The sequence below is a fragment of the Mus pahari genome, chromosome 7 (assembly GCF_900095145.1).
Source record: "Mus pahari chromosome 7, PAHARI_EIJ_v1.1, whole genome shotgun sequence".
NCBI lineage: Eukaryota > Metazoa > Chordata > Mammalia > Rodentia > Muridae > Mus > Mus pahari.
Window position 1 is genome coordinate 78,656,444 of NC_034596.1, and position 17,437 is coordinate 78,673,880.

Below are 17,437 nucleotides of genomic sequence, written 5' to 3' on the forward strand. Positions count from 1 at the left end.
TGAGTTCCAGGACAGCCAGGGCTACACAGAGAAACCCTGTCTCGATAAACAAAACAAACAAACGAAAGTGTAAAATGATATTCCTCGAGCCTGGAACTCAGTAGAGTTTCCTGTGCTGGGTGGTAGACACATGATGAGCCTTGCTGAGAAGTAGGCAGTGTCTACCCAGCTGCAACAGCCAGCCACATCCCCGAAGGACATCCTCTGTCATGGCAGCAGAGTCCCAGAGTCACCGAGTGGTCACTGGAAATCTGACTGCTAAAGCCCCCACAGATCTAGCATCTGGGCCACCATAACCCATGGGGTCCCATGCTACATTGTCATAACTTGGAGTCCTTTGAACTTCAACTTGAACACTTCAACCATCTGCTCTGTCGGGGTGTAACAAAGTTGGAAGGTCTTCCTGGGTCGTATTTTTCATCCAGAGGGACCCAGCTGCCTGGCATCTGGATAAGGTGGGCTGGACTCTCACTTAACCACCTCTACCATAAGCCAGGGCACTGGCTGAACTGAGCCACTGCTGTGCCACAGCCAGTCAGGATATCCTTAGCATTTTGAACATATGCAGCTAATGACGGTTCTGGAGCAACAGACCAATGTGTGTCTTAATTTTAAGAAATGTATTACAGAAACACCTTCCCCCAGAGCAGTGGTTCTCAGTCTTCTTAACACTGCAACCCTTTTAATAAGGGTCTTCATGTTTCAGTGGCCCCAGCCATACAATTATTTCCATTGTTATTTTGTAACTGATTTTGCTGCTCTTAGGAATTCTAATTCTGATGGTCTTAGGTGACCCCAGTGAAGGGTGACCCAAAGAGGGTCACAACACACAGGTCACGAACTACGGTACCAAGGGCTTTCTGTTTGGGCTTAGTCACATTTAGCCCTGAGAGGTCGTGAGAAGCAATGTCCACATGCCATACATTCTTTGTTTCATTCTCTAACCCGCTGTGTTATTTTTCCTCTTTCTTAGTGGGCCAAGACTGCTACACACGGATCTGGAGCCTCCAGGATGCCCACCTGCTCAGAACCATACCCTCCCCATGCCCAACCTCCAAGGCCAACATTCCCAGTGTGGCCTTCTCTCCCCGGCTTGGGGGCACCCGGGGCGCCCCAGGGCTGCTCATGGCCGTCCAGCAGGACCTGTACTGTTTTTCCTACAGCTCATCCTATCCAGACAGACAGGAGGAGGGCAGGTGGGAGCTCCCTTCTGTTTCGAATAAGGACATTTTATAAATGGTGCTTGCTGTATTCAGATGGAGTCCTTAAGTGGAATGCAAAGCGACTGACATGGGGGACTCGAGAGATGGCTCAGTGGTTAAGCACTGGCTGCTCTTCCGGAGGACCCAGGTTCAATTCCCATCAATCAAATGGCACCTCACAACCATCTCAAACTCCAGTTCCAGAGAATCCAGCACCCTCTCTGGCCTCCTTGACCCCAAGCATGCATGGGATATGGACAGAACATGCAGGCAAAACACCCATACACATAAAATAAGAAAATACATTTTTTCCAATTTTCTAATTTTGCCAAAGTATATTATGTGGAGTAATGTCAATTAAGGCTCAGAGCATGAACAGCCTCATCATAAAAGGTATGCCTATTGAGTTCCATAGGCATCTCCTTCATTAGCAAAGTAGGCTCTGGACTGAAGACAGGCAAAGCAGAATGAAAGCTGCAGCTTTCACCAGGGACTGCCTGGCAGGGAGATCACCCGAGCACCGCAGGCCAGGAAGAGCTCGAATGCCCAGGAAAAAGGCAGCTGGGGTGCAGAGGGCAAAGCAAGCCACGGCTTTGTTTCTGTGGACTCAGGACCAGGTTTGACACCATTATATGTGGCCTTCTCAAACAGCAGCAAGAGGTCCCAGATTTTCTTGTTACCATGCATGGGTGGGAAGATGGATCTTTGCAGGTGCTGTGGCTCCAAACAGCCCTGAGCGTGCCTTTCTCAGCATCTCCCAGGCTGGACGAGGCAGCAGCAGCTTTTGGCTTGCCAGTTCTACCCAAGGTCAAAGAAATTGGCTTTGACTTTTTATAATCTTAAGAGTGGCAGTCTATGAAATATTTATAGTGTTAAAAATCTAGGCTGGAAAGATGGCTCCACACTTAAGAGCATTGGCTCGCTTGCTCTTCCAGAGTTAAATTCCCAGCAACCACATGGTGGCTCACAACCATCTGTAATGAGATCTGATGCCCTCTTCTGCTCTCTGAAGACAGCAACAATGTACATATATAATAAATACATATACATATATAATAAATCTGTAAGCTGATCCTTTTTTTTTTTTTAAAGATTTATTTATTTATTATATGTAAGTACACTGTAGCTGTCTTCAGACACTCCAGAAGAGGGAGTCAGATCTTTTTACGGATGGTTATGAGCCACCATATGGTTGCTGGGATTTGAACTCTGGACCTTCGGAAGAGCTGTCGGGTGCTCTTACCCACTGAGCCATCTCACCAGCCCCTTGTAAGCTGATCCTTAAAAGAAAAATCTTTTCTGCTAATCAGTAAAGTAAAAAGCAGATTCTTTTGTTTTTCAAGACAGGGTTTCTCTGTGTAGTTCTGGCTATCCTGGAACTCTGTAGGCCAGGCTGCCCTTGAATTCAGAGATCAGCCTGCTTCTGACTAGAGGTGTATAGCACCACACCCAGCCTGATTGAGATCTTGAACCCTAGGCTACTGAAGCATCCAAGTGCCCAAGGAAATACGTACTGAGCTTGCCAGCGGGGTTAGAGACCTTAATAGCAGCTTTAACAGCCTGTTGGACATGTTTAGGTTGCCCTCCTATGCCCGCCCTGGCCTGCTCTGCTCATGCTCCATCCAGGAAGCTCAGCTCTGGACCTATCCATCCATCCTCCGAGTCCCCAGGAATCCGTGGGGAAGCAGAAGGCAACAGAGCAGTGGGGTGGGATTGTTAGCCTTTGGCTCCCTTCCTGTTGAGACTGAGTGTCTGACTAGAGACCATGGCCTTTATTGGACCACAGCTCTCTGGGTTCTATTCTATTTGTCTATTTGTCTCTAAATTCATATTCCTGTTAGCCAGGATACTCCCCAATTAAGCAAATACCCATGAATATTCATCTTTCCCCCCCAATACCCTATTAGGACATTCAGAAAACCAAGTCCTCAAAATGGGTAAAAATATGTATCTACTATTTTTAGTATCTCACCTTTTATTTGATCCTTGTAACAATTCATAAAGGAGTCAGGGAATCAATAGTAACAATTATCATTGTCATCTTACAGATGAAGCCAGGGTCCCTGCCCGGTGATACAGCATGTGTTTGTCAAGCACAGGGTGCCACTGGCTTCAGGTGAAAGCTGTTGCAATATTTAAAAAGTGTCCTTCCTCTTCAGAGCTGTATATAACCTGAACAAAAGCACAAAGGTAGACTACAGCAGCCTGGAAAATACAGGCTCTTTTAGCTGTAGAATTGTGAAGACAGGAAGTGTCAGGATAAAATAGCAGTCTAAAACATGGCAGGAGTTAATGATCACTCAGCACCAAGCAATGTGTGTTCTGTTGACTGCAGACCATCAGGTGGCTCTGGTTACATGTAGTGCCAAGGTCTGTGACAAGTAGATGGGGGAATGAGGCAACAGAAGCCTAAGGAGGGTGCATTATATCCAGTGCCTTATAAACAGCAACTTACTAGTTTCACTAATGAGCATACACAAGCTGCAGGGACGGTTTCAATTTTCTCCCTGAAGACAACTATAAAGCTGGGAATGTAAACACGGTTGCACAACTACCATTACGACAGGATTTTTGTTTTACCAACACCTGCGTTCCCAAACAGAACCTGTGTAACCTCTTGAGCCAGTTCCTGGCATAGAGACGAATCACTGCCGTCACATGCCATGAACCGTGAACTTCAGAGCTACCTTATGTGGAAATGCAGAAGAGTCACGGTGCCTTGAAGAGCTTGGTGCTGACAGCAGGAGGCTCTGCACTTCAGCTCTGCACTTCCAAACCTGAGCCCACATGGCAGCTATGAAAAACGTGAGCACCAGGGCTGGAGAGATGGCTCAGTGGTTAAGAGCACTGACTGCTCTTCTGAAGGTCCCAGCAACCACATGGTGGCTTTACAACCATCTGTACTGAGATCTGACGCCCTCTTCTGGTGTGTCTGAAGACAGCAACAGTGTACTTAGATATAATAGTAAATAAATCTTAACGTGGGCACTGCCGCCCACCTTCCAGGCTGGGGAAGAACACCATGCCTGGCAGTGTAACAGCCAACTAAATGGCTTCCCAAGTTCCCAACAAGCCAACCAGCTGAGAACACAAGATGTGCATAAGCGCCCATCAGGCCCCGCAGGCATCACTCAGTCTCGCCCAAGACCTCTCTATTCAGTGTTTGTGGGGAGCAACCATCTTCGCCTAGAAGATAGTTTTTGTGCAGTTATTTAAAAAGACTATAGTACAGCTGGAGAGGAGGGTGGGGGAAGTGACCTGTGCTACTGGTGTCAGGAGAGCTTTCTGTGAGGAGAGGGACAGGGTGTTCCTGGAGTGCAGCCATGTGGTTTCTTAATCCAGGTGCTGGCTGGATTTGTGGCATCCAGCCGGAGAGAGTGAACCAAGCTGATATGTCTGACAGCTGAGGAAGTTTCTTCAGGTCCTTTTCCGCTTGCATTTAGCTAGCTCCTCCCCTCCCCCGCCCCCACAGCACCACAGCAGATGCTGCGATTCCATTATTTTGGTTTGGTTTGGTTTGGTTTGGTTTTGGCCAGGAAAAGCGGCCCCCTTTTTTGACCCTAGTGTGCTCCCTTCTCCTGCACTGATTTGAACAGCATGCAAAGTTTTATAGATTTTCCTGTGAGATCTCTATGAGAAGAGCCTGGAATGGGGGCTAGGGCAAGGCTAGAAAAGTCCCCATGGCATGGTTAGCAGGATTCACACTTAAGTGCCCTAGCAAAGACAGACCAAGGCCTTACACAGGCACTTCCCCCCCTCTCTTCCTCAAGCTGTCCCTACGTAAAGGTAGAAAAAAAGGAAGGAAGGAAGGAAAAGCTGCAGACCAAAGTGTCAATAGCCTTAGAGAACTGGGACGTGACGGGTGGCAAGGCAGGAAGCAGAGGCTTGGAGATGCACCTACCGTAAGCACATGCCTAGGACATACAAGGGCCTACCATGGCCCAGAACCAGAGTTTTTCGTTGCCTCCACAGATGACTGACATGTTTGAAACACTAAAGCTGCAGGTCAGGAAGAATGTCCAACCACATCACGACATGAAGGCAGAGGGAGACCCAGACCCAACAGCTGCCCCGAGGCTACAACTCAGCAGGCCAGCCACCTCTGCCTAACCGAAGCTGCCTAGCTCTCGATGCCCCACCCCTCTGACAAGATTTGAGAAAGGATCACGGTAAACTGAGAACTTACTGATTACAAGGACAATTTCCCAGATGACCATTCACGCTCTCTAAGCAAAGACTACTCACAGCAATCATAAAGTTCTGGTCCCACTTGGCCAACTAATCTGGGGCATGCTAGATACTTACCTGGAAAATGACAAGGGATGTAGCGCCGTTGTGTAGGAAGGCCTGGGTTTGATCCCTAGCACCATGTAAATCAGGCATGGTGGTGCACACTTGTGACCTGAGCACTTGGAAGGGGTTCAAGTTCGGGCGTGGAATACATGAAGCCAGGACATGGGGAGTCAGGGGGAGTGCCAACTGTTAGGTTAGTTAAAACCAACCTAACTTAGTGGGACTTAACCCAAGCTTAGTGGGACATACTTTTGAAGCCCCACCTACTTAGGAAGCTGAGGCAAAACGATAACTTAAGCCCTTGAGTTCAAGGCCAGCCTAACATACAAACTGACTTTCCATCTTAAGTGTGGGTATGTAACGTGTAAATGGGCTTATGGACCTATATTTAAAAAAAAAAAAAAAAAAAAGCTCTCTGGAATAATAAGCTGATGTACTATGTGTAAAATATTACCCCTCTTAGACATGTCTCTCTTGACTTCTGCTCTGCTAGGCACCAGCTATGTTCTATCAACTGGAAAGGAGATGTAAGAGCAAAAACGAGCCAACACAGCTGTGTTCAGCAGGAAGATTCCTTTATAGTGGTGAATGGATGATACAGTTCTAGAATAGGGCCTCCGGAGGCAGAAAGGGCAGAGCTAAGAAGGACCAGTCCATTCCAGGGCTAACATCACTGGATACACACCCCAGGAATGACTGCCCACATCCTTCCCCGAGGCTCCACCCACCCATCAGTTCAATCAGTAACAATGTGGCTTTGATTTTTCTTTTTTTGGCCACTGAAGATGAACTCCCTCACAGGAGTTCAGCACAACAGTCTTTCCAGTCATGATCCATATGATGTCCAAGCTTTTTTTTTTTTTTGAGAAACATTTGTTCACTTTGTTTCTCTTGTAAGAACCAAAGAGAATTTTTTCCTCATGATCTGTTGAAATATTTATTTATTTATATATATATGTGTATATATATATATATGTATATATTTAAAAAACATAACTAACAGTCCATTCTGTGCTGTTTCCCTGGAAGGTTTCTTGTGGTCACCCCCTCCCCCCATAGAGGGGTTTTATGTGTGGGAACAAAGAATAAGACACTTTGAGCAATAAAAATCCTAAGAAGGGGCAGCCTGGAGTCCGGGGGCAGAGGGAAGGAGCAGGGTATGGCCTCTAAGAAAGCCTAGAGGAGACAGAAACGTCAGGGAGCAGATGGCCGGCAGGGGAGACCGATTCCTTCTGGACTCCCCAACTACAGGGGCCACAAGTACCTGCATCTTGACTCTTTATGTCTCGAGACTCTACCCTCTGACCCTTCCATATACCAGTAGCTTACACACGAAGCCAGACCTCTGCCTCATATAGAACCACGACTGCTGCAAGCAGGAGGTTCAAACCTAGGCAGCCATTCAGGCAGCGGGGCAGCAGGAGGGAAGAGGGGCAGAAAAGGACACTGCCAAGCTCTGGGAGAAGCAGCAAAACCTGGCTCGCTTCAGGAGAAAAACTGACTCCCAGTGCCACCTTGTCCCTGTGCTGGGGACACACCAGGGTAAGCCTTCAAAGCAGAAGCGGTTGTGATCGCTCCAAATCCCCTCTAGACGGATAAATGGAGAGATACAGAGATTTATTATTTTTAACTGAAATAAATGCAATGGACTCTGGTCCATTCTGCTTTACTGAGAGCTGCTCCATGCCCTGCCCTGATGTGGTTCATGCCTTCGGATCTACCGCCAGGCTCACCTCCACTGAGGGATGTGAGAGGCATACACACCACACACCACATCAGGTGACCAGGAGGAGGGCCCACCTCAGTGATACTTCTCTGTTTCTAACCCTGAGAACCTAAGGAATTGTGAAGCAGTCGGAGAGGGAACTGGGGTTAAAGGTCACCGGGCTTTTTATTGCAGTTGAAGCAGACTCGGACTGGATGGTCCCAGCCACGAGAGGGGACAGCCCTGCGGTCATGGGAGCACTCATCGCAGAAGCCCTGTCCGCAAGCTCGGCAGTGGTGCTTGGAGAGCTTGACGCTGAACTCCTTGCGGCAGTTGTGGCAGTGCAGGATCTCATGGTCGGGCACCCAGTAGGCCGGCCTGGCAGCATCTTTCACCAGGCCTACATCAGGGAAGGAACAACAGTCAGGACACTGGAATCTTGTCCCTCGTCCCTCTGACACTTTTTAGCTTATGTCATCCCAACTGCACACAGAACCATTACTGTGCTGTGTTCTTCTATTTATTTGTATTTACGTATTATATGAGACATATAGCACAGGCTAGCCTCAGACTCATGGTTGCTGAGGATGACCCTGCACCTCTGACCCTCCTGCCTGCCTTCACTTCCCCAAGTCCTGGGATTAGAAGTGGATGCTACTGCATCCAGTTTATGCAGTGGATTAGGCCTAGGGCTCAGGAATGCTACCCAAACACTCTACACCAAACGAGCCACACCACAGCCCTGCTACCGGGTGCCAGTGGAAGTCAGAGGGGGCTTGGTCAAGTCTCTTTATTACACGGGCTCCAGGGACAGAACCCAGGGCGCCAGGCTTGCCCGGCAGGTGTCTGTAACCGCTTAGCAATTTCACCACCAGGCCCGAGTTCATTCTACAGGACATGGTGGAAGGAGGAAGCCAACCCCAACAAGTTGCCCTCTGACCTTCCTGCGTGTGCCATGGCTCATACACGCAAGTGAGTGCCCCTCACGTACAAACACAATAGCTAAACTATTAAAAAGACAAAAAAAAGGGCCGGGCACAGTGGCGCACGCCTTTAATCCCAGCCCTCGGGAGGCAGAGGCAGGTGGATCTCTGAGTTCAAGGCCAGCCTGGTCCACAGAGTGAGTTCCAGGACAGCCAGGGCTACACAGAGAAACCAGGTATTTTTTTGTTGTTGTTGTTTTTTGGTTTTTGTTTTTGTTTTGTTTTGTTTTGTCTTAAATGCCCTTGTTGCTCTTGCAGTAAATCTTACAAGTATTTAAAAAAAAAAAAAAAAAAAAAAAAACAAAGGAGGAGGAAAGACCAGGCCAAACCCAACCTGATGGAGCTCAGCAAAGAAACAGTCCATGAACAAACTGCTCCCAGCAGGGGCAGCCCAGCCCCTCCCAGGGAGCTCAGGGGGATGTGATCTGAGCTCAAAACCAGGCAAATCCACCCATTCTAATACCAATGAAGCAAAAACTCAAAGGCAAAATCTCAGAATTTGTTTTGTAGCCTACCCAATTTTGTCTCTAGCCATTCTGATCTCTCCCTTATCCTACATCCAAATACATCCCAGGCCCACCCGTCTGTCTTGCCAAGTCCCCCTGTTACTACTTGCTTCCCCTCTTTCTCCCTACTCTGGTTATAAGTACCTCTCACCACCACTTAGAGAAGGATCTTAAATGCTGACTTAGCAATAACAGCTTGGCCAATGAGAGGCCTCAGCAGGTACAGATAGAGACACCCCCCTCCCCCAAGCCTAATGACCTGGAAGAGGTAACTGATCCTAGAAGTTGTCTTTTGACCTTCACACACAGGCCATGACACAAGCACACAAACAAAACTCATGACTAAACTAATGTAACAAGTTCTCTTCTTGGAGACTCCAGCTCTCTCTCGAACCTAAGCAGGCGCACTTCCTCTCTTCAAACACTAAAGGCTCTGTGTCTCTCCCCCGACTCTCTCCCTCCCCCTCCCTCTCTCCTCACCTCTCCCCCTCCCTCCCTCTCTCTGAGACAGGGTCCCAGGGTCTGTCTCTCTGAGACATGTATCCCTAGCTGGCCTAAAACTTACTTTGTAGACCAGACTGGTCTCAAAGTCAGAGTCAGACCTGCTGAAATTAAAAGCATATGTCACCTGGTTCCATAAATTAGCTTTTTTAAAATTAAGATTTATTTTTTATTTGTGAGTGTGTGTGTGTGTGTGTGTGTGTGTGTGTGTGTATGTGCATGCGCATACATGCATCTACATATGTACATATACACATGGAAGCCCCAAGAGAGTAGAAAACCCCCTGGTTATAGGTGGTTGTGACCTACCCAACATGGGTGCTTGGACAGGAACTTAATGTCCTCTGTGAGAGAGAGCAGGATGTGCTTTTAACCACTAGGCCATTGTCTAGCCACAAAGTATCAGCTCTTGAAACCTTCATCTACTACCAGAGACACCAAGTGGAGAGGCTCAGAGAGGCAGAGGGATGCTCCACTGAACCTAGCTTTAACTGTCCTCCAAAGGACCTTCCAAATCAGTTCAAATGCAATACTCAGACAGGAACTGCAGGCAATGACGCCAAGGGAATAAACAGACTTTCTGATTGCTACACGGACACTATTTTAGACAAAATAGCATGTTCCTGCCTCCAGAAATGAAGCTGATACTACTACAGGATTCCACACATAAAAGCAAGTATATAACGCTCTCCTTCATTCCTTGCTGCCAAACTCAATCCAGTCAGCAAACAAATCAAAATGACCATTCAGGGGACCCCGAAGACCCTCATGCTACATGCACTATACCCAATATAGGCACTGCCCAGGCCTACCTAGTGGTATGTCAATAGCTGTCACCACGGCTCCCAAGGTGTTCTGCACGGCCTCGCCCACCTTCCGGGCAATCAGCGTTCCACCTTCATCATCTGCCTGTGCCTCAGTCACATCTGTGGGTAATACAAGAGATAGTTGTTGCCTCTCCGTAGTCATCTCTCATACAGGAGCTCAGGGAGCCACACTGGAACATTTCTGGATTCCCACAGTAACTAAAGTGACTTGTGGAGCCAGCCAGATGAAACCCTGAAACTGGCCTGGGCATCTCTTGTCCTTAACCTCTCTAGAACTGATTTATAACTTATTTTTAAAGTCAACCAGATTGGTTCTGGGAGCAAGACCTAAACTTTCTACAGAGAGGACTCAATCTAAGCTTGTCTGGCTTTCCAGACCTCATGAGCTATATGCAGGTGTGTTCTCTCAGAAGCATCACTGAGCTCAGAGTTCATGCCAGGTCACGTTTAATCAACCCTATCTCCCAAACTTCCACCTTAAGGCTCAGCTGCACAGGCCTATCTGGCTAGGAGCTCAGAGGATGGCCAGGAGCAACTGTTCTCAGAAGTGATGGTCAGAGCAGTGGGCATCTAGGGTCCAGTATTCAGGGGGTGTAGAAAGGGGTGGCTCGCCTTGCACTCTCACTCGCTCGCCGCTCCTGAGCCCCTCATTACCTAACTGGACATTCCTGGCATCGTAGCAGCTGTCACACACGCGGACGGGTGCAGGTCCCCAGCCCCGCTCAGGCACTGGCCGGGTCTTGGATGAACAGCTATCACAGAAGCCCTCACCACAGGCCCGGCAGTGATGCTTGGTGTCGTTGTCCTTGAAGGATGTCGCACACTGGTTGCAGCTCTGTTTCAAGTCCAAAACAAAACAGAGAGGCAGAGGTCGGTCCTATATGCCCGCTCGGCTGGGGAGTGGACCAGTGACCCAGGGGGGCAACCACAAATTCCTGAAGGTGGGTTCCAGTTCAGTCAGGACCCAAGCTTTCTAGTAATAATAGAAAGGAGAGGGGCAGAGTGTTTCCTGTTACAGGGGTTTGGTTGGGCAGAAACTAATTCCAGGTTGTGAGTACCCTGGAGAACTGTGGATCAAGCCAAGAAATGACCTCAAAAAGACTCCTTTCTCCAGATCCTATAGCTGTGATTCTCTGACATCTGGGCAATATTAATTGGCTCTCACAGGTCTGGAAATACAATCCACCATAGAGAAAACAGTCACAGAACATAAAAGGCACTTCAGAAGCAAAGCAGCAGCCTAAAGCTGCACCCTCCCAAGACTCAGGGTTAACTCTAGGAGGGGAAACTGTGTCTCCTCCTGGAACAGGCTTAGCACCAGGCAACATGGTCTCATCAGGACCCCAGAGGACTCCTACATCATACCAGGATCTGGGAGTTGGGCCTCCAGTAGGCAGGGGCAATCTGGTCCGTTAGCCAAGACGTCACAGCCTTAGTGGGTCCGAGGCTGAGCTCAGACACTGACTGAGCCATAAAGTTCATCCCATCCAACAGACGCTGGGCGGCATTGTTGTTATCCTTCAGAAATGCATCAGTCTGCAAGGAAAAGGCAGGGGCTCAGTAACCCCTGAATGCAGGAAGGAAAAGGAGAGGGACATCTGGGACCGATTCAGAACTGTAAACCACCAGGGAAGGCAGAACAGGCAGACGGCAATCTCCTCAGCAGTTGGCAGTAGCATACACAGTAGTCTGTACTGATGTGTTCTCACCACTGTGACCCGACTGACGTACAGCTGTTCAACTCGGACTAACTTTGCCCTGCAGTACAGAAGATGATGCAGCCTACAGAAAGCCCACACCAAGCTCTTCTGGTTCCTCTAATACGTGTAACTCTTTAAGATATTTATTTCTGTAAGTACAGTAGCTATTACATTTGTATGTGAAACCTGCTGAACTCTGAGAATAGTGATCTAAACTTTTCGCAAGTATCTAGCTCAATCCTGGACACGCAGTACAAACTAAAACAATGAATAAGCAGGCAGACACTGAGTGTGAGGTGTTCTAGCTTCAAGGCTGAGAGGGGCGCAGCTGAAGGGGCTGTTTTCATGAGACAGAAACCAAAGTCATCACTTTACTTTCTTGCTTTCCAAGGCCGTGCTAAATCCTTCAGATAGGACAGACAGCCTATGGCATCAAGGTCATCAAGTCAAGGAGGTGGGCTCCGAAAAAGATACCACACAATCGTAACAAATTTCTGATGGCCCAGAAACTCAGTGAGAAGGAGGTGTAGCTGAAAATCCTCAAGTCCATGTGCCTGCATGATCAAGGAAGCTCCAAGGTGGCTGTGTAGACAGGCTGATCTCAAGTTTGGATCTAGATAGCCCTTTAAAGGGCATGTTATCTGTCCCCCCACTTGGCTCTATGAAAGGATGCTAGAAATGAAAAAGATACGGCCCTCTAAATTCTTGATCACGTTAGGGACGTGCTCTTGCAGTAGACTATGGGATGCTGGTCTCTTTTCTTTGGATTCCTAGCCTTGAGGCAAACAAGTTTCCTCTATCATACACTTTCACCAGGATGTACTATTTTACTGTAGTCCCAAGCAACCCAGCCAAATTGGTCATGGATAAAACCTCCAAAAATATGAGCTAAAAGAAAATGTTCTTCTAAGCTAGAATGTTACAGTAACAGAAAGCTGACCAAACGTAACTATGGACTGAATGCTCTGCCTGAGTTTAAATAACACCACTATAGGAATTATCTAGCAAGGGTAAGCGGCAGACAGTAAAATAATGCCCTCTGAGAAAAGTAGTTGTGTTGGATTTGTTATGATTTGTGAGTGATTCCAAATACGAACAGTGATTGACTTTATCCTGGGACAGGGCCTTTCTAATATTGCACCAAGCTAGCCCCAAAATTGCTGGGCTCAAACCATCCTCCTACCTCAGCCTCCCAAGAAACTTAGAACAAAGAAAGGAACACTACCAAGAGCAACTGTGAGCAACGACTGATACAGAATCAAAATACTTACTGCACCACTGTCTCCTAAAACAGATCTGGTTTTCCAAAGTGGAAAACAGTAAGAGACGCCAACAAGAATCCTATTTCTAAGCTGAGCCATGGACACGCCCCTCATTTCAGCACTTGGGAGGTGAAGCCAGGAGGATCAAAAGCTTGAGGCCAGCCTGGCCAATGCAGTGAGACCAGATTTCAAAAGAAACGTTCCACTTTTTAGAACATTTGTTAATGAAATTTCCTGCTCGGGAAGATGGCTTAGCAGGTAAGGCATTTACTGCTAAACATGACAACATGAACCCAATTCCTGGGACCCACATGGTAGCAAGGGAGAACCAACTCCCCCAAGCTGTCCTCTGATCTCCACATGCATGCTGTAGCATGAGTACACATGTACACCCATGCATATGCACACATGCACGTGTATGTGTGCACACACACACACATATACACAATTTCCCAGAACACAGAAATAACTTTCCCACATATAGCCACAAAAACATATTTGTTAATAAGAAGCCATAACTTGAACAGATATCAAAAATAAGAAAATGGTAAGTCAAACCATGGCACTAAGTCAAGTAAAGAGAAAAAGCCAGGAAAAATGGCAGGTACGCTATACTTGAGACTGCTGGGGCATGCCCACAGTTTCAGCTAATCAGAAGGCTTAAGCAGGGAAAAGACTTGGAGTCTAGGCCCCATTTCTGCAGAAAAGGATGAACAGTACATATATTTCAAAAAATATACACATCTGCATATAGAAAATGAGTAAGAGTATACAAGATGATGTCATATTTGCTAGCTGAGAATGTTAAGACTAATTTTCAGCTAGTTCATTCAAGCTTGAGTTCCAATTACCTATATAATGAATAAGAAGCAAAGAGTGGAACAGGATGGGCTCTACAGATCATGTCTCTCTAAACTAAACCACTCACGTGCTGAAATTCATGGTTGACTTTTCTACTGTCAGCAAACTCTACCTCTCCAGACACAAACACTCAATAACTCAACAGAACAAGAAAACAGGAGGGAAGCCAAGAAATAGTTCTTACTCCAGGCCACACATGTACAATCTCTGTCCGCACCACCGTATCCACAGGATCTTGGTTCCCAAACCAGTACTGGCGGCTCCGATAGACCACCCCACAGTTAGGACATTCGATCACATACCTACAAGGAGGCAAGTCAGCAAGTCAGCAGTGTTACTCTGCCAGGTGCTGAGAAAAAAGCACGACAAAACCAACCAACCCTCTAGCGTGTCAGGAAAACTCACCCAGACCAGGCATACTTTGCCAGACCCATCCAGGGAGAGTCAGTGGAGGCAGATGTTTTGGGCACCACGCTGACTTCCTTGCCTCTCTCATAGCAGGCCTGAAACACGGATTACTCTGTCAGCTTATTCTAGGTACTCTGGGCCCCATGACCTCTTCACACCCTCCACCCCACAAAGCACCACACCAGCTGAGGGGTACACGCCCTGAGTTTAGCACCTCAGAAGGAGGTTAACTTCTCTTAAGAAGCCAGTGCTCTCGATAAGAAAGAACTGTACACCAGTCTAGGACCCAGAACTATGCTCTAAATTCTACTCTTGTCACAGACAGGAAAAAACATCCATCTAAAGTTGTTTCCTGAGAAGAAACTCTGCTTCTCGGGCCCTTAACCCTGAGCTCAACGGGAGGACAGATAAGGTGAACTAGAGAAAAGCTCCAGAAAGAGCCGTAAGCACTGCTGGGTCACCCCTTTCTCATCTGACCAGTGCAGGGTTTCTAGGATTTCCCTGTTGGAGTGAGAAGTGGTTCAGCGTACTCACCTTGCAGGTATAAACGCGGTTGTCATACTGGTGTGAGTACCTACAGCGGCTCTTGGCTTCATGAGGCACCCCTTCCTTGCCATGGTTCATGCTGTTCTTACATCCTGCCCTGAAGGAAGCCAAATACAACAGTGAGAGAGAGGGCTAAGAGGACAGTACCACACAGAAGTGTCTGGCTCAGAAACCAGCCCTGCTTCCTAAGCACACAGGGAGTGGCCTTGCTGACTTAGACATGATTATATCTCTAGCTTTTCACACAATATTTGGAAGTCACTTGGCTCATAATCTCTTTGAATACATGGCAGAAGACAACTTTTGGTTCAGGATGAACACAGTCACATATCTGAGGTCTTAGAATGGCTTCTAGTGTAAACATCTGTAGCCATATCACACAGAGAGCAGGGGACTATTACTCTGAATAGGGAAATGGAGAAAAGGAAAAATCAATCTGGCTCCTCTGTAGAAATGGAAGACATAGAAGGCAAGAACTTGACTAGAGATGAAAGCTGAATAGGTCTTAAGAAATTAAAAGGACAAGAGAGATGTAAGGAAATGACGTTAGTTCACATGAGAATAGTTCCAATTAGGTCTTAGGTTTGAATGCTCCCCAGTTGGCCCTAACTGTCTGGAAGGCTTAGAGGTGAGGTGTAGCTGCTTGTAGTCCAATGCTAACTGCACCGCCAAGACTTTGCAGGTAGCTTCTGGGAACCCACCCCCTGTTAATTCTGACTGACAAATAGAAATGCCAGCAGCCAATAGCTGGGGAGGAGAGACAAAGGCTGGATTCCCAGCCTTGGAACCTCAAGGAAGAAGAAAGGAAGGAGAGATGCCATACCTGAAAAGTATGCAGGAGAGAGAAGCGGAGCTGCCATGAAAGGGGATAAGCGGACTCGGCCCAGAGGGCTGCTCAATTGGGTCAAGAGCATCCAAGACGGAACACAGAAATTAGTTATGTAGTTAACTCGTAATTATCAGTGAGAGGCAGATTCTAACAGCATGGAGGATAGGCAGGTACCCGCCTATTGTGCTGCCTAAGACACACTGAAATATAAAGTCTGTGTGTCTTTCATTTAAGAACCACTGAAGCGGGGCTGGTGAGATGGCTCAGCGGGTAAGAGCACCCGACTGCTCTTCCAAAGGTGCAGAGTTCAAATCCCAGCAACCACATGGTGGCTCACAACCATCCTTAACAAGATCTGACTCCCTCCTCTGGGGTGTCTGAAGACAGCTACAATGTACTTACATATAATAAATAAATAAATATTTAAAAAAAAAAAAAAAAAAAAAGAACCACTGAAGCAGGCAGTTACCCCACACCAGGACTTACTAAAATCTTCGTACTACAGGGTGGCCTAGCTGGAGCAGGTGGGGCTTTAAGGTTTTAGAAGCTCAGACCATTCCAGGTTCATACTCTCATCCCCACCCCAGCCTCTCTGCCTCATACATGTGACTCAAGATGTAAGTTCTCAGTTACTGCCCCTGCACCATGCCTGCCTGCCTGCTGCCAAGCTCCCCACCATGACCAAGGCCTCTAACCCTCTGGAATTAAATGCTTTCTTTTATAAATAGCCTTGAGCATGATGTCTCTTCACAGCAACAGAAAAGCAACTAAGACAGCAAAGTTAAACCATATAGTTGCCAGAATGTAAAAATAAAGCTAGCTCCCAACTGGCAAGGTGTCCAGGGAAAGCTTAATGCTAAACCACAATCCCTTCACGTGAGCAGCAAGCTCTGCCACGCTGGCAAGACAGAAACAGAGTTTCGCTGTAGTAACAGAAAATTCTGGAAACCCTGCAGATGCTCCAAATGAAAGGTGATGACCCAACAGTGCTTAATCCTCTCATGCTGGACTCAGGCAGAGCAAAAGGGTGTTACCCAGCAACTAAGACTTGTTCTCTCTTTACAAGTGGGACTCTCCAAAAAATGTCCTTGCCCTCTACTGCACACCGAAGACCTGGTCACCCAGGTCGGAAATGGTTCTGTAGCCCTCAGATGGAGTGCAGCATCCAAGGCCAAAGGTCATTCATAAAAGAATAGGTTCAGGTCTCCTTCTGTAAATGGGCAAGAGTGGAGGATATGGAGGCCCTGATATGAATTCAGAGTTGTGTCTACAGGACAAGGAGAATGCAACCTGGCTTGACACAGGGTTTAAACTCATGGGATCCATCAGGCAAGTAATAAATAAGACTGACTTAATTGCCTTCAACAGCTTAAAGTGACACAGCCATGCTCAAGGTAAGGACCTACAGGCAGTGTCACCCTTATCTGGGAATTATCAAACCCACCAATTCTCCAGTTCTTTGCAGATCTACTAAATCTGAAATGGGACTAAGTAATTGGCTTAGCACGCTCTGAACGCCTCTGATTCATGCTAAAATCTGTGAGTCACTGCTCTAACCCCTCTGTGGCCAAACGGGCTCCACAGACCAGCAGCACAGCAGCAACCTGAGACCCTCAAGGTCTATGTATCTCAGGCCCCATCCAGACCTATTCTAACCCAGTGCTCTCAGCTTAAGGTACACTTCTGAATATCTCCAGAGCTCTATAAATCATTACTGCCAAGGGCACAGCCCAGGTCACCCAGGGAAAACCCCTGGGTATGGGGTCTTGGCTTCAATTCTGAATGTTCCTTAGAAAATTGTGTTCTCAGGATTT

At 47.4% G+C, this 17,437-nt stretch overlaps 2 protein-coding genes across 7 annotated transcripts in view; one reads left to right on the plus strand and one right to left on the minus strand.

Annotated features, from left to right (window-relative positions):
- The window catches only part of Dcaf4 (DDB1 and CUL4 associated factor 4), a 23,337-nt gene extending 21,147 nt beyond the window's left edge, over window positions 1-2,190 (plus strand). For 3 of the 4 annotated variants that reach the window (XM_021202051.2, XM_029541139.1, XM_021202053.2), the window contains one exon: window positions 974-2,190. In XM_021202051.2, coding sequence (XP_021057710.1) covers window positions 974-1,236 — 263 coding nt within the window. In that variant the 3' untranslated portion in view covers window positions 1,237-2,190. The remainder of the gene's footprint in view (window positions 1-973) is intronic. The other variant, XM_021202050.2, reaches the window with a different exon arrangement.
- A 3,863-nt stretch (window positions 2,191-6,053) lies between these two features.
- Window positions 6,054-17,437, minus strand: part of Zfyve1 (zinc finger FYVE-type containing 1) — a 79,005-nt gene continuing 67,621 nt past the window's right edge. For all 3 annotated transcript variants that reach the window (XM_029540749.1, XM_021201584.2, XM_021201582.2), the window contains 7 exons: window positions 14,783-14,891; window positions 14,246-14,343; window positions 14,025-14,142; window positions 11,383-11,553; window positions 10,672-10,852; window positions 10,003-10,116; window positions 6,054-7,600 (listed from right to left, as the gene is read on the minus strand). In XM_029540749.1, the coding sequence (XP_029396609.1) occupies window positions 7,368-7,600; window positions 10,003-10,116; window positions 10,672-10,852; window positions 11,383-11,553; window positions 14,025-14,142; window positions 14,246-14,343; window positions 14,783-14,891 (1,024 nt within the window). In that variant the 3' untranslated portion in view covers window positions 6,054-7,367. The remainder of the gene's footprint in view (window positions 7,601-10,002; window positions 10,117-10,671; window positions 10,853-11,382; window positions 11,554-14,024; window positions 14,143-14,245; window positions 14,344-14,782; window positions 14,892-17,437) is intronic.